Below are 17,871 nucleotides of genomic sequence, written 5' to 3' on the forward strand. Positions count from 1 at the left end.
TTTTGTTAAATCTATGGTTCATCTTTGTTTGGCTAAATCTTTGTTTAAACATAAGTGCACCCTCATATATGACAAATTATGATCCCCGTATCGTATCATCTGCAGCGGTTTCATCTGCAAGTTAATCTCTCATAGATTTTAGTGTTCATATATCAATATGCTCATTTATTGTTTTCATTCAGATGACATACTGTCAGTACTATTTTTATGGATATAACCTGATCAAACACATAGATGTGCGCATGCGCATAGAAGTTGATCTTTGTGGCGGAAGGTTCGTGTTTAACCCACTAACACACGTGGATCTGTGTGCTTCTGCAGTGGTCAACATCATCACAGAGTGGGCTAACATTGACGAGTCTACCAGCAGACTACTCGAGCAACTGATTAGTAAGATACTTGTTCACCATTTTTAAACAGAAAAGTAATAACAAACACATTGTTTTGCTAAGTTACAATTACAATACTTATCTTAACTGTCTGTGATATGATATGCACCGAAAAGTTTGTAAATAATTCGCAAGTCTGTTAGTACATCGCAAACTGTCTCATTGTTGAGAAAAAAATAATAATAATTTGACACCTTATTGTTAACAATGCATAGTAAGAGTGTTTGTCTTTGTATTATTCAGTTATTCCTGTAATTTAAATTAAGTTGCCTTTTTAAATGTAACCCATTAAAATGTAAAGCACTTTTCTCTTAACTAAATACAGTAGGTGACTCCTATCAAAGTTGTAATTGTCTGCCTTGTGATGCAGCTTCAAATTATGTTTGACCCCTGACTTCATCCCTTGATACTCTTTCCCCATAAAAGCTGATCATTACTACATTACTTGCAGTTTAAAACTTTTTTTCATAAGTAAATGTGTAATATTTTGTAAATTCACTCCTATTTGTTCATATTATCCATAATACTGTAAATATCTTAACCTGCATATTTATACTTTTTCATATTTTTATTCTTCAATTTTATTATTATTTGTCTTGTTGTATTTATATGTGTGCACTGTAGGCTTCATTACCAAGAAAAAATCCTTTTATGCAAGCACTCTTGGCAATAAAGCTCTTTCTGATCTTCTGATTTTGATTTCTGACCGAGCTAAAGATTTTTATTTAAATTGCTGATAAATTAAAGGTAAAGGTAGGTCAGGAAATGCTTCCCTACTGTGCCCCAGTATGCAGAATGAAAGAAGTTTGCAGCACATTATTATGGATGCTCTCTCTTTCTCTCAGGATCATGCCAGTCGTGCGCTTCTACAGGAGAGAAGAGACTGGTGAGGGCCGGGTCCTAAGAAGGATCGCACAACTGTATCCAGATGTTACTATAACAACAGAGCTTTGCTACAATGTAGAGTTGGATGGTGAGAGAATATAGTATAAAAATGGTGATGAGTTTGTGTGGCTCTTTTTCATGTTAATTCGCAATTATTTATACAGCACTTTATACAATACAGATTGTTGTTCTTCAGTTATGAAACAAATACAATTTCAGCTCTGTAAAGCAGCTCTAAAAATGCAAGTGTCATTATTCAGCTCAATTACGTTCAGTGTTGATACAATTCAGTGTTGATGATGCAGAGTTCATCAATTATGAAACAAATTAGATTCAGCTATAAAGCAGCTCTACAAAAGAGTCATTATCCATCTCAATTTTTGAGTTTTGTTAGATAATGTGACTGAATATTAAGTGTCTTTTAAACCCCAACTGTGTCTCTTTTCATATTTGTCCTTTCTTCATCTCTGTCTCTTTCAGGCTCTGACTCTTTAAGCGTGGAGCAGAAAGCTATTTTGCGCTGGTTGTTTAGTCCCCCTTATTCTGTCAGTCTGTCAGAGGAGCCCACTCTAAAGCCAGCGGATGGGGCAAGACTGGTGGAGATTGGACCCAGGTAACATCTGCCACTGTTTTATCATGATGGTATGGTATTATAATCTTTAATACAACTTCCTTCACATCTTTCAATTATATACCTTGACCATTGTAGGTTGAACTTTTCCACCGCTTGGTCCACCAATGCCGTGTCCATCTGCCGAAGCGTGGGTCTGATCAAGGTGACGAGAGTGGAGCTCTCCCGCAGGCATCTCATCAAGGTCAGGAGAATGGCTTTAAATAGCTTTACGTTTCAGTGAGTTTTTTTCCACCCATTTTGATTAAAAGCTCTCTTTTTCCGTCCCCATCTAGCCCCAGGAAGGACATACTGGAGTAATGAAGGACGGAGAGATGGAGAGACTGATTTGCTGCTTGTATGACAGTATGACCGAATGCGTTTACTCCCAACCAATCACATCATTCGCCGTTGATATTCAGCCACAGGAAGTGTTTGAGGTGGACATTCTGGGAAAAGGTCGTGCTGCCTTGGAGAAGGCCAATGATGAACTCGGTAAGAGACGTGTTTGGAGTCTCTACCACATTTCCACTAATAAAAAGTAACTTGATAATGATAAAACCCTTTTTTTTTGACATGTACCATTATATTCTTTGAAGAAGCTTAGAGTACCCATGGTATTACCTAGTGAGAGGCAGATTAATCAGTCTATATTTAGCCTTTACGACATTTTATCAGCTTCATCAAATTGGCCAGATAACAGAAGAAAAAAATATGGGAAACTTATATGAGAATTAACTGCTACTATAACCATCCAATGCCACCTACTTACCATTGTATCATTACAGTACGAGTGCAAGGTTATAAAACTAATTGTAGTATCATTACATGAAAATGAAAATAATGCAAAAAGAGTAAAGATACTGAATATTTGAACAGGGATTCAATCAAATGCCTAAAAAGTGTGCGTGTTGTCAGTACTCAGTGATGACATCTGCAACTCCTTCTTCTGCACATATTTAAGGTCACATGACACTTAACATGATTAGAGGAAGAGTACATGTCACAAGATAAGGGGAGCCTATTTGATTAGATCACGAGGTGTGTGAAGGGAGAGAATGAATGACTGTATGAGAGACAAAGTGAGCTGGTGGATTACAACAAAGCTCACTGTCTGTATCAGAGATTAGTGAAGGCCTACGGGGTTAGAAATAAAGCAATCAGGTGAAATTGATTTTTAACAGTTACACGGTTATTTGAGTCTTTATGTATCTTTATTAAAAATGTATCACACTTTCCACAAAAATATGAAGCAGCACAACTGTTTTCAAAATCAATAAGAAATTTATACATTAATAAGAACATTAATAAGAATTTATTGAGCACCACATCAGCATATTAGAATGATTTCTGAAGGATCATGTGACACTGAAGACTTCTGAAAATTCAGTTTTGCCATCGCAGGAATTAACTACATTTTAAAATATATTAAAATAGTGGTTTTTACTGTATTTTTGATCAAATAAACAGCCTTTCTGATCATCTTTTTCTTAATTGCATGTTTATCTGGTTGCTGTCTGTTCGTTTGTCTCTCTGCGTGTATGAGCAGGGTTGGCGTTTGACTCTTGGGATCTGGACTACTACACTGCACTCTTCCAGAGAGTGAAAAGGAATCCCACCAGTGTAGAATGCTTTGATCTGGCTCAGTCCAACAGGTGTGTGGTCTCCAGAGAATAAACCCCAAAGAAAAGGGTGTCTTTTATCTGCAATAACATGAACAATTACGCCCTCATGCTCTGTTTGTCCTGCAGTGAGCACAGCCGCCATTGGTTCTTCCGAGGGCGAATGATCATTGATGGAGAAGAGCAGAAGGAGACGCTCTTCAGCCTCATTATGGGCACTCAACACCATAGCAACCAGAACAATGTCATCAAATTCTGTGACAACAGCAGGTTAGATGCTTCACCATGACTGTCATCCCTTTTGAATGGCACTTTGACAGGAGTTCTCAATATGTGGTTCTTGTGTGCTTGTAGTGGTATTAAAGGCATGGAGCTGGAGTGCATGTATCCCACAAACCCTGCACAGACCAGTCCATATGAAACCCGGCATGCTACTAGACACGTCATCTTCACTGCAGAGACACACAACTTCCCCACCGGTCTGATCCTAAATACATTGAATCTGCTCGCTTTTTCACACATGTGTAGAGGCCAACCTAAATTAACTTGAATGAGAATTTTAAAAAAGTGTTTGGATTTAAATAGGCAAATGCTTAAGAGTCTATGACTGGATCATTATTGTAGTGATTATTATGTTTCTAGCATGTTCAGTTCTGTTTGGCAGCAGTTCTTTTAACTCTAATTGATGGAGTGTGTAGATTTTCATTTCTTAAACAACCATGTAGGAAGACACATCATGGTCATATTCCAGGATGACAGTGTCAAATTGTAAAGAATGGTTGGGAGGGAGCATGAAGAATCATTTTAACACATGAATTGGTACCTCTGAGTCCAGACCTTGACTCTTGCGTTGCCAGTACAAGATCTTGACCAAAAATGTATGCACCTCTTGATGGAAATAAATGTTGTGGTGTTATTTCCATCAATAGGTGTATCAATTTTTGGTCAGGATCTTGAATTGGCAATGCAAAAGTCAAGCACTCTGTGAAGTCTATCCAACACATCCCAAAGACTGTCAATGAATTTAATTACAAACCAGCTGCACACTGCGATGCAACAAAACGTTTGTTCGCAATTAGAATCAAAGAAGCTATCTACATTATGCCATATCTGCACGTTGTATATCCATTTGTTGTATGCCAGCACGCTCATTCATAACACAACACGACTGACAGACAATAGACAACAATAGCAGTAAAATGTGTTAAAAAAGTAATATATCACAATATATGTTATTGCAATACTCAGCATATTACAAAATGTTTAAAATCACAATAATATCTTATTGTAGCTTAAAGGGTTAGTTCACCCAAAAATGAAAATAATGTAATTTATTACTCACACTCATGCCGTTCCACACCCGTAAGACCTTCGTTAATCTTCGGAACACAAATTGAGATATCTTTGTTGAAATCCAATGGCTCCGTGAGGCCTACATAGGGAGCAATGACATTTCCTATCTCAAGATCCATAAAGGTACTAAAAACATATTTAAATCAGTTCATGTGAGTACAGTCGTTTAATATTAATATTATAAAGTGACGAGAATATTTTTGGTGCGGCAAAAAAAAACAAAATAACGACTTTTTTAGTGATGGCCAATTTCAAAACACTGCGTCAGGAAGCTTCGGAGCATAATGAATCATCGTATCGAATCATGATTCGGATCGTGCGTCAAACCGCCAAACTGCTGAAATCACGTGACTTTGGCGCTCCGAACCGCTGATTCAACACGCTGATTCATTATGCTCCGAAGCTTCCTGAAGCAGTGTTTTGAAATCGGCCATCACTAAATAAGTCGTTATTTTGTTTTTTTGGCGCACCAAAAATATTCTCGTCGCTTTACAATATTAAAATTGAACCACTGTACTCACATGAACTGATTGAAATATGTTTTTAGTACATTAATGGATCTTGAGAGAGGAAATGTCATTGCTCATAGGGAGCCTCACGGAGCCGTCGGATTTCAACAAAAATATCTTAATTTGTGTTCCGAAGATTAACGAAGGTCTTACGGGTGTGGAACGGCATGAGGGTGAGTAATAAATTACAGAATTTTTATTTTTGAGTGAACTAACCCTTTAAGAATTGTGATAATGTCTTATCGTGGGCCCTCTGGTGATTCACAACCCTACAGGGATACAAGTTTTTTTATTACACATTTTTATTTTATTTTATTTTATTTATTTTAGCTTTATTATGAAAATGATTTTCAGTGGTTTTAACAATAACATTACTGTGTGCTACATATTTGAGGTATAATATGCTCTTTATTACATCCAGGTGTTGCTCCATTCAGCGGAGCCACCACAGGTACTGGTGGGCGAATCAGAGATGTGCAGAGCGCTGGAAAGGGTGGTCATGTGATCGCAGGCACTGCTGGGTACTGCTTTGGTAACCTGCACATCCCAGGTAAGCTATTAATCCATTTGTTCTGTTTCAGGAATGAATTTCAACCACTTTAAGTGCCTTTAAAACTCAGTTCACAGTCCATTCTTTGCCGTATTTTGTTTTGTGAGCATACTTCCCCATACCCGGATCTTCTCTCTTGACAGGTTTTGAGCTCCCATGGGAGGAGGAAGGGTGGGAGTACCCATCCAGCTTTGCTCCTCCTCTGCAGGTGGTCATAGAGGCCAGTGATGGAGCCTCTGACTATGGCAATAAGTTTGGGGAACCCGTTCTAGCAGGTGAGATCTAGCAGTACAGTAGCCATATCTATTAATTTGTGGTTATTAGCTTGGATCTCTAGCTATTTATTTATTTTCTTCCCCATTAAGGCTTTGCTCGTTCCTTTGGAATGCGTTTGGCTAACGGTGAACGACGGGAGTGGATCAAACCAATCATGTTCAGTGGTGGGCTGGGCTCTATTGAGGACCAGCACGTGAAGAAAGAACAAGCTGCACCAGGTACATGAGGAAAAAGATATACCTGATGCACCATGATATTTTTAAATGCTCCTACTTTGGCATCTTTCTTTTTTTTTTCCTGTCTCATAGTCAATTTCAGCATATTTTATTGGCATGGTTGTTAAACTTAAATTATTGTCAAAGCAACAATACACACAACAAAAGCAGTGTCAAAAAGGGAAAAGAAATATAACCATTAAAATATAAACAACTGTAATTGGATTTGAGGTGTTGTACATGCATGTTTTTCTTAATAAAAACTAAAGTGATAAAGTAATAATAATGGTATTAAATATTAAAAAATAAAAAATTATACAAGCTAAAAATAAAATAAACATTAAGACATTTAGATTCATATACTACTGTTTAAAAGTTTGGGGTCTGTAAGTGTTTTTAATGTTTTTTTTTTTTTTTTTAAAGAAGTCTCTTTTAGGTTTTATATTGAAATAGTAATGAATACGTGAAATCGAATGGCTGGGAGCATTACATTTGAATGAACCAATCCGAACATGAATAGAGTTTCATGGCTGAATTATTCATTAAAACAGTAATATAGTGAAATATTATTACAAGTTAAAATAGCTGTTTTACTTTTAAATATATTTTAAAATGTATTCCTGTGATGGCTAAGCTGAATTTTCAGCATCATTACTCCAGTCTTCAGTGTCACATGATCCTTCAGAAATCATTCTAATTTGCAGATTTGCTGCTCAAGAAACATTTTAATATTATCAATGTTGAACACAGTTGTGCTGCTTAATATTTTTGTGTAAATTATTTTTCAATTCTTTGAATTGTTTGATGAATAGAAAATTCAAAATAACTGTTTATTTAAAATAGAAATACTTTTGGTTAATTTAATGCATCCTAGCTGAATAGAAGTATTAAATTCTTTCAAAAAGTCTTACTGACCCCAAACTTTTGAACGGTAAATATAAATATCCTTTTTTTCCTCTTGTCCTCGGCAGGTATGGAGGTAGTGAAAATTGGAGGTCCTGTGTACAGGATCGGTGTTGGTGGAGGCGCTGCCTCTTCTGTACAGGTACACCAAAATTTTGAAATGAAATGAATTAACAAGCTGCTCTAAAGTGCAGGTGTTTTCTTTGTGTTTTTCAGAGCATGCTTGTGTATTTCATCATTATTTATATTGTGTGCGATGATGCAACTTAATGTGTGCATGTGTGTGTGTAATTGTAGGTTCAAGGTGATAACTCCAGTGCCAGGGATATTGGAGCAGTTCAGAGAGGAGACGCTGAAATGGAACAAAAGATGAACCGGGCTCTCAGGGCCTGCCTGGAGCGAATGGAAGGAAACCCCATCTGCAGCATTCATGACCAGGGTGCTGGAGGCAATGGTAGGGGTGTTTTTAAATGTGGTATTTCCCTTCACACATTAACAGAAACACAAAAAATAAGATGTGCTTAGCACAATGTGCTAAGAAGCCTAGAGTTCAACAACACCATGTTGTTTGTGCAGGTAACGTGTTAAAGGAACTGAGTGAGCCTGCTGGTGCCGTTATCTATACTAGCAAGTTTAAGGTGAGATTTTATCAAAACATCTGTATCTTGATTTTAATGTCAAGGTGTTTCATATCAATCATACATATTTTACCCTGATGCTCAGAGAGGTGACCCCACCCTCAGTGTTTTGGAGCTTTGGGGGGCGGAGTATCAGGAGAGTAATGCTCTGTTGCTCCACCCCTCTGACCGGAGCTTCCTCGAGAAGGTGTGTCAGAGGGAGAAATGTCCTGTTGACTTTGTAGGCAAGATAACTGGTGATGGCAAGGTGAGTAACACAGTATGTGCCTTTTTGTAGTTGCAAGTGTATTTTGGGAGACTTCCTGACACTTTCTGATTCTTTGCATATATTGCTCTATAGATCGTGCTGGTGGACGACCTGTGTAAACAGACCGATGGGCTTGATAGTGGGCGGAGCCCTGTGGATTTGGAGTTGGATTGGGTCCTTGGAAAGATGCCACAGAAGGTGCAAAATCAATCTATTTTGTTGATTAAACTCTATTAGACATGGTCTAAATCTGTTTAAGAGGTCCTATTATGCTTTTTTTACATTTTCAACTTTCTTTAATGTTGCTGTTTGGGCATGAAAAAGGTCTGCAAAGTTACAAAGCACAAAGTACACTCCAAAGGAAGTTATTCTCTATATACAGTATATCAGGGGGCACTGTTTTTGAACTCCCTGAAATGCCTCGATTGTAGTTGATTGTAGTTTCTTGCTTGAATGTACATGTCACAATTTTCCTCATTTAAATAATTCTCACCCAAGGCATACGCATAAAAAGGGATGAGGCCTGGTTGAGTTGCGTTAGTAGTAGGGTGCGTGACATTTCTCAAAGCAGTTGACCAATAACAACACACTTGTCCAGCACATTGCGCTTTTTGGAAGGAGGGGCTTCATAGACTCATAGACAGTGCTAAACAGAGCATTACAGAAAAACTGGGATGTGCTGCAATAATGTAAAATATGTGAAAAATAATGTTTTGTTTTTTTAACATAACACAGTTTTAGTAGACCCCAAAAACAAAATCAAGACTTTGAAAAAGGGCATAATAGGTCCCCTTAAATCAACAGCTATGCTGAGAAGAAATTAGAAATTGTGGTAGAGTGCACCCTCTCTTGGCTGATTTTTGAAATGCAGTGTCCAGACTCCCAAATTTAAATCGTCATTTATCACCACGAGTGTTACTAGCATTTCATCATTACTGGGGCAGAGGCCCCCTATCAAAAAATGCCCCATATTTTGATAGGCTTTTTTTTTGTTCGATATTGGATATAGATTATAACTTGCCTTAACCTATTCACAAGCTGCATGCACAATAAAGATCTGCTTCATTGCTGATAAACGATACAGGATTGTACGTAAATATTCACCTCATCCGACACTTTTTGTTTTCTGTTTTATAAAGTATCCTTTTACTATTCAATGTCAGAAACCGCTGGAAATGATTCAATGAAGGAGTGGACTGTCCGATTGAATCAAACGGAATTCCAAACAAATTCAGATCTTTTTGCAAAGCCGTTTGACCGATTAGATCACAAATGATTCATTCAAGAATATGGTATCATCTGATTCTTAACAGCACATAAACACACGACTTGATTGCTGAAATAATGTCAGGGAAAATGATTCTCAGGTCATTATACAGTAATCTCCATAGACAGACAAGGATTTATGACTAATTAAACTGGGACACAGCAGTATATCTCTGCGGCTTTTGCCCTAGTAAAAAGGGTCTAGGGATGCCCTTGTTATCACATTAAGCATATTTAATCGTTTTACTCATAAGTATGCAAATGCATAACGTCACTCACTGCTCAGTCAGTACTACATGTGACAATGAGAGTTTCAACTGGCTCTTTTCAGGAGTTTGTATTGGAGCACATGGCTGTGACTCTGCAGCCTCTCTCTCTTCCTGTGGGTCTCTCTGTTCTTCCTGCTCTAGAGAGAGTTTTGCGGCTGCCTGCAGTGGCCAGCAAGCGCTACCTCACCAACAAGGTATAATACTCCCTCTTTAGCACATGCACAATAATATTTTACCAGTTTGTCTGTTGCAGTGGCACGTATTTATATACTTCCTGTTATATCTCGACTTTTATATTTATTGTTATCTTGCCATCTTTAATTTTATTTAATTTTTTATTAATTACATTTAAATATTTTCATTAATTTAATAATTTAATTTAAATATTTAATCAATATTAAATAAATGTCAGCATTTTTTTAAATTGACAAACATGAATTCAAATGAAATAAATCTCCTTTGTTCCAGGTTGATCGATCTGTGACTGGTCTGGTTGCTCAGCAGCAGTGTGTTGGTCCTCTTCACACTCCACTGGCTGATGTAGCTGTTGTTGCCCTGTCTTCGTTCAGCCTCCAGGGTGCAGCCACGGCGATAGGCGAGCAGCCAATCAAAGGGCTGGTGTCACCAGCAGCTGGGGCTCGAATGGCTGTGGGAGAAGCTCTCACTAACTTGGTGTTTGCAAGAGTGACTGCTCTCAAGGTGAAAAAACTCTGCCTGTGCATTTTTAAACATGTTAAGTGACTGCATGTAATTTGGAAGGAAAAAAACACACACACTTGTCACCCAAAGATATCTGTGCATATCTTCACAGGATATAAAGTGCAGTGGTAACTGGATGTGGGCTGCTAAGCTGCCAGGAGAGGGAGCGTGTCTGTGGGAGGCCTGCCAGGCCATGTGTGAGGTCATGGGTCAGCTGGGAGTGGCCGTGGATGGGGGAAAAGATTCACTTAGCATGGCTGCACGTGTCAGTGGAGAAACGGTTAAGGCTCCAGGTATCTGTCTTGGGCATGTCGGAACAAGAGACATTTCAAGTTATTTTGTAGTCGAATCCTCTAACACATAAAAAAGAGAAAGTGATTAGTCATAAATTAAAATGCAAAAAGATCATGTATGACACGTATGTATTTTTTACACCATTCAAAAGTTTGGGGTCAGTAAGATATATTTTTGTTTGTTTTTGTTTTTTGTAAGAAATTAATACTTTTATTCAGTAAGGACACTAAAGTAAAGACATTTATAATGTTACAAAAGATTTATAGTTCAAATAAATGCTGGGGTTTTTTTTTTTTTTTTTGACCATTGATCAAAGAATCCTCAAAAACAAAAAGTACATGATCATGTGACACTGAAGACTGGAGTAATGGCTGCTGAAAATTCAACTTTGCCATCACAGGAAATAAATTACAAATGCTGCCTCTTTGGTGAGCATAAGAGTTTTCTTTTAAAAACATCAACAAAAAAACTCTTACCAACCCCAAACTTCTAAAAAGTATTGTCTATATATTAAATATGTAATATATTAATATAATATATCTATATAATAAATATAATGTAATATATTTTGTATTTTGTTTGACTCAAATAACCAAATATACCAGTAAGAAATAAAAGTATTTAATTAATATGTTTTACTTGGATGCATTTGAAAGCACATGCTGTCATCTCTCATCACATCCATGTCACACATCCACAGCGCCACCTAATGCATTCAGTTGTAACTGCATGATTTGGGTGAGGGATTCAGTGAGAAAAGCATATTTCATTATTGCTTACATTTACAAATACATTTACATAATTTATAGCTACTGTAGTTTTTACTAGCTGAGTTCACTAGTTGGTGTATATTAAATACTCAACCAGACATTTACATGTGCAGATCCTTAATGCTAGGCAAGACATTGCCTGTATGTGTTTTATGTCACAACAAACTACTTTCCTTGTGTTTTAGGCTCTTTGGTTATCTCAGTGTATGCTGTGTGTCCTGATATCACAGCTACTGTAACCCCTGACCTGGAAAACCCTGATGACAAAGGTCAGGTGAATCTTTACCACTTTTTAGCACTTTTTGCCTTTCATATCAACAGTAGATTACAATTGTGTACATTTCTCACGTGCTTTCTCTTCCTTTCTCAGGTGTGCTTCTGTATGTGCCTGTGAGCTCAGGTAAATACAGGCTGGGCGGCTCTGCTTTAGCTCAGTGTTATGGGCAACTCGGAGACTGCAGTCCTGATCTGGATCAGCCAGACAAGCTCTCTGCTTGCTTCAACACCACACAGACATTGATTCAGGGTCAGTATGTGCTTTTTAAGCTAATATTTTACTTCATCTTATATTTTTATAGATTAATAGCACCATCCTTCTTCTATAGAAGCAGCAATGCTGTTAAAAAAAAAACATCCATAAACTGATCTAGAAACAGTGTTTACTCCTCCCAAACTCTGCTGCCTGTATTTGTTGATTCCCTCGAAGTGCAGCAGCATCTTATCTCTGTACAATCTGTTGGTCTAAACTTTAAATTGCAGATCAACTGCTGACTGCTGGACATGATGTCAGTGATGGAGGGCTTATTTCCTGTCTGTTGGAGATGGCCTTTGCAGGGAATTATGGGATGGAAGTGGACTTGCCTTTAGAAGGAGTTGACGGTTGGTAATACAAATTTGATTTATGTTTTGAAAAAAGCTAAAGCTTTTTAAGTAGAGCCACTAGTGCCATCCATCATAAGCTGGTTTATATCCATGTTTTCATTACAGTCTGCACGGAAATACCAAAATGTGAATAAAACTTTCAAAATTGGAATGAAAGATGAATACACTTATTTGAGGTGGATGTTTTTTATTTGTTGCATTTCTGTTATTTTAGTATTTATTAACATTTTGAATAAGCTTTTATTTTTAGAAATAAAAATACATTTATGTAATTGTTTTTTTTTTAGTGAAATAGTCATTTAAACATGTACATCCATATTTGTATGATTCTAATCCTAGGTAAGGCATTGCATTAAAAATAAATTATTAAATCAATGTTTTTATTTTTATTTTAGTTTGTTTTAGTCATTTATGTGCTTTTGTCATTTTAACTAGTTTCTTTTTAAAATATTTATGTTTAGCTTTAATTTATATCATGCAGTTTTAGTAATTTTAGTACTTCAATAAATACTTTTATTTCCTAATTTTCATTTTTTATCTAATATTTATTTTTTATTCTATTGCAGCTTTACAGTTAAACAAAATATTTTTTAATAGTTTTATTAAGAGTTTTAGATAAAAATAACAAAAGTGATTTTTTTTTTTTTTTTTTTTTTTTAATCTTGAGCACACAGAGAAGTGCTGCTTTATTCGCAATTTCTTTTTGCAATATTCAGATTTTTCACAAGATTAAATTTGCCCCTGGGATGGAAACATGGCTATAGACATTTCCTCATGACTCTCCCCATCCCTCTCTTTCAGTGATGGAGGCTCTTTTTTCAGAGGAGCTTGGTCTGGTTTTGGAGGTGTGTGAGAGCAATGCAATGAGTGTCTGTCAGAGATACACAGATGCTGGTCTCTTGTGTCACAGAATTGGCACAACTTCTGGTTTTGGACCTGATGCCAAGGTGAGCTGAGCTCTTTTCATCTAAAAGCATATGCATGGATTAAAGGGGTAGTTCACACAAAAATGAAATTTCTGTCATTAATTACTCACTCTCATGTCATTCCACACCTGTAAGACCTTTGTTCATCTTCGAAACACAAATTAAGATATTTTTGATGAAATCTGAGAGCTTTCTGACCTCCCAATAGACAGCAACGTCATAATCAATTTTAAGGCCCGGAAAGGTAGTAAAGACATTATTATAATAGTCCATGTGACTACAGTGGTTCAACCTTAATGGGACGAGAATACTTTTTGTGCACAAAAACAAAACAAAAATAATGACTTTATTCAACAATTTCTTCTCTTCCCTGTCATTCTCCTACGCTGTTGACGTAGTAAACACAGTGCAGCGCTTCCGGGTTTTACTTCAGAACGGCGGCTCTTTTTTGCCCACAAAAAAAATTCTCGTCACTTCATAACATTAAGGTTGAACCACTGTCGTCACATTGACTATTTTATCAATGTCTTTACTACCTTTCTGGGCCTTGAAATTGATCATGACATTGCTGTCTATGGTGGATCAGAAAGCTCTCGGATTTCATGAAAAATATCTTAATTTGTGTTGAACGATGAACGAAGGTCTTACAGGTTTGTAACAACATGAGGGTGAGTAATTAATGACAGAAATTTCATTTTTGGGTGAACTAACCCTTTAATGGAGTTTAGTGGGATATTATTATACCTCAATCATTAAGTGATGTGCAGGGAAAAGTGTTCAATAACTGCTGATTACTTCTCCATACTGTCCTGTAGGTCAGAGTGAGTCTGTGTGGACAGGAAGTGTTGGATGAGCGTCTACCCACACTTAGGGCGATATGGGAAAGCACTAGTTTTCAGCTGGAGAGACTGCAGGCTAATCCACTCTGTGTCCAAGAGGAAGAAGAAGGGCTTGCTTCTCGCACACAGCCATACTTCAAACTCACCTTTGACCCCTCCCAAACACCCATCATTAAAGAGCTCGGTGAGGCCATGGTCATGTATCTTTCCTTTATTCATACTTGACCTGTATATTAAGATATTTTGATTGTGCTTCAGGTTCAGGGAAACCTTGCGTAGCTGTTGTGAGAGAGGAAGGCAGTAATGGAGACAGAGAGATGTCCGCTTCTCTGTTCATGGCTGGATTCGAGGTAAACACCAAAAAATTATACATGTAGTTGAATAACTTGAACACTGATCATAATAAAAAAAATGTTTCTTGAGCACCAAATCAACATATTAGAATGATTTCTGAAGGATCATGTGACACTAAAGTCTAGAGTAATAATGCTGAAAATTCAGCTTTGAATCACAGGAATGAATTACATTTTAAAATATATTAAAATAGAAAACAGTTATTTTAAATTGTAATATTTCACATTGTAGTAATATTTCAAATAACTCACAATATTACTGTTTTTACTTTATTTTTGATATTTTTTTTTTGTGTAAAAATATTTATAAAAATAAAAATAATACAAAATAACGTAACGTAAGCATTCAAATATGTAAGTACATTAACATAGTCCTATACAAGTTACAGTCTATGCTTAAAAAACAACACTTGTTTCTCGGATTTTACAATAAAATTAAGATTTTAGGATGTTTGTTCATTAATACCACATATGCTGCATGTTGCTTGCACAATGTTTAATTTTAACTGTTAACAAGACTGAGTTTGATTTATTTTGACTTATTTCTGTATGATCTGTAGGTGTGGGATGTCACAATGCAGGACCTGTGTTCAGGCTCCACGACCCTTGACCCCTTCCGAGCCTGTGGTGTTTGTGGGAGGTTTCAGCTATGCAGATGTGCTGGGGTCAGCTAAAGGTGAAAATCACACTATTGCATGTTGCAGCACTCTTACATATCACTGCTGAACTGTATGATAGTTCTGCTATATAATAACAATCATCCCCACCATTGAATGTTTCGATGACCTTAGATTTGTGACACGATTCATAGGTTATTTCGTACTGGCCTTGCCACTCTGCATACTGAAATTGAGTGTTTCTTAGCATTTGTTCTCCAGCTGAGAATCAGATGCTTTGACTTTTTCTTATTAATCAGGATGGGCTGCAACAGTGACCTTTAACCCCAAGGCTCGTGAGGAGTTTGAGCGCTTCCGCAACCGTAAAGACACGCTGAGTCTAGGAGTGTGTAACGGATGTCAGCTTCTGGCTTTGCTGGGTTGGGTGGGTGAAAGAGAGGATGGAGGTGAGAGATAATACTTTTAGTCTCATTCCTATTATGTGTAAATGGCAATAACAGCCTCAAGAATTTCCTCACTTCCTTTTCTCTAACTACTTTCACTGTATTTTTTATATATATGTGTGTGTGTGTGTGTGTGTGTGTGTATGTATGTATGAATGTATTTATTAATTATTAATGTATTTTATATTTTTATTTTTAGTTTGTTTTATATTAAATTGTTTAATTTTATTTTTGTGTTTTTTTTTGTTTGTTTTTTTGTTTTTTTATTCATTTCAATTGCAGGTTCTGATGTTACTCTGACCCATAACAAGTCTGGTCGGTTTGAATCGAGGTTTGTGAGTGTGGGCATCCTGCCCTCTCCGGCCATCATGCTTAAGGGAATGGAGGGCTCTGCTCTGGGTGTTTGGGTCGCTCATGGAGAAGGTTAGAAATCTGTCCACTATAACACTGTACTTAAGAGAAAAACTTGCATTTTTAATTTTAAAAAATCCTAAATTGTATTATTATTAATTAGGGCTGTCAACAGATTAAAAATTTTAAAGGGTTAATTAATCGCGATTATTCTCAAATATTTTTTGTGAAATTAAGCATACTTTATCTTAACACGTTTTTGTCATCATTTGCTATATTCAGCAAAGTAAAATCAGAAAAAAAAAAGTAAATCAGACTGAAGGGTGATTCTCACAAAATTGTATATTCTACAAGTTTTTTCAAGGTAAATTTAGGTGTCTTTCCAAAAAAGGACACTTGAAGACTCCAAACGGACACCAAATAAAATAAGGAGTCCATATAATACATACATTTATGCACACATGCACACATGAAGAAAAAAGAACATTACAGAACAAACATTTCAGAATTTAGTGTACAGTATGTGTACAGTGCAACAACAAAAAAACTTGTTTAGAGCTTTTTTAGAACTTGTTTATATTTTAGACATGTCAAGTTGCACTACTGAGCAGAACCACATGGAGATGCCAAAAAAAAAAAAAACTAAACCAACCGCTTTGACCTGATTGAATATACCTACTAAAGTACACTGATCCATTCAGAATTACTAAACACAGCAACATATACATGACAAATAAAAACATTATCCTTCCTGAATGTGTGTGGAAACAACGAGAATGTATTGAAATGTGTCTGTGCATAAATATAATGCATGATCAGTGCGTCGAGAGCGCACATATATGGTTTGTTTGCTCATCAATATAACAGACTCACGCGTGCTTAATGTACGACTCCTGTGTGTCACTGCAATCATCTTTACCTTGATTATAATTTGCATCCATTTTACTAGCAAGAAGCAGAGAAACGTAGTTTGCATATCATCAGGCCATACAGCCTGGGATGTTTTGACGTTCAGTCTGTATTTCGCAGTCTCTTTTTTAATTCCAAAACTTATCCACTGTATGTTTGTGTTAGCTTACTTTTTGGGAGGCATAATTTCTGCTTATAATATAGTTAGATCTCTATGTTGAATAGTATTAACAAAGGCAAAAATTCTGCAGTACGTGTTGTTCCTGTTGTGTGACGTTTAAAAACACCTCTCTTTTGTTCCACAGGTCTGATGCAGTTTCGTTCTCCTGAGGCTCAGCAGAAGCTGATTAGCGCCTCTTTAGCTCCTCTGCGTTATGTGGATGACTCGGGCACCCCTACTGAAATCTATCCCATGAACCCCAACGGTTCCGCACAAGGTGTGGCAGGCATCTGCTCTGCAGATGGCCGCCACCTGGCCATGATGCCTCATCCGGAGCGGGCCGTGCTGGGCTGGCAGTGGGCTTGGGCCCCTCGCCACCTCAGCAGATCACTGGAACCCTCACCATGGCTTAGCATGTTCCGTAATGCAGCAGTATGGTGTCAGAACTCCTAGAGATATGCTACGGTACATTTGTGATAGATAATAAACAAATAGGCAGACTAGCCAACTTATTATTCTCTCTTGACTTGGAGAGCTGTTAGATAATTTTGAATTTTCTTTGACTAACCTTTGGAAATCTTACATTCATACATATTTATAATTCAGATCTGGTTTGTTGTATGTGTGTACTCGGGTAGAATTAACATGTAGATTCCTGCTGAAAACTGATGCCTCAACATATGCATGTCTAAATATATAATGGGCTATTTGAATTGCATTGAGATATAATAAAAATGTAATGGCTGATTGTCACCTTTTTTTAATTTTAAAAATCCAAAATATACATTCCAGAAATGATTAACATTCCACTAAAAAATGTTATATTGATGAAACACTACAAAATCCTTTCAAAGCATTAAATAAATTCTTGATTATAAAATGTTTCTGTATCATGT

General features: G+C 36.8%; 1 protein-coding gene across 1 annotated transcript; it reads left to right on the forward strand.

Annotated features, from left to right (window-relative positions):
* The first annotated feature begins 241 nt into the window (after window positions 1–241).
* Window positions 242–17,857, forward strand: pfas (phosphoribosylformylglycinamidine synthase). The gene is given in 30 exon segments (XM_051873917.1): window positions 242–390; window positions 1,236–1,362; window positions 1,755–1,887; window positions 1,984–2,089; window positions 2,181–2,379; window positions 3,434–3,539; window positions 3,636–3,776; window positions 3,861–3,985; window positions 5,790–5,918; window positions 6,062–6,193; window positions 6,284–6,412; window positions 7,381–7,454; window positions 7,610–7,766; window positions 7,889–7,950; window positions 8,036–8,197; window positions 8,291–8,395; window positions 9,795–9,926; window positions 10,201–10,431; window positions 10,544–10,724; window positions 11,681–11,764; window positions 11,866–12,021; window positions 12,255–12,374; window positions 13,179–13,324; window positions 14,119–14,326; window positions 14,401–14,492; window positions 15,056–15,118; window positions 15,120–15,171; window positions 15,412–15,558; window positions 15,838–15,978; window positions 17,121–17,857. Coding segments are annotated over 29 exon segments (3,945 nt in total). The 5' UTR covers window positions 242–390; window positions 1,236–1,238; the 3' UTR covers window positions 17,429–17,857.
* The last annotated feature ends 14 nt before the right edge of the window (window positions 17,858–17,871 follow it).

This window comes from Ctenopharyngodon idella, chromosome 20, assembly GCF_019924925.1.
Source record: "Ctenopharyngodon idella isolate HZGC_01 chromosome 20, HZGC01, whole genome shotgun sequence".
NCBI lineage: Eukaryota > Metazoa > Chordata > Actinopteri > Cypriniformes > Xenocyprididae > Ctenopharyngodon > Ctenopharyngodon idella.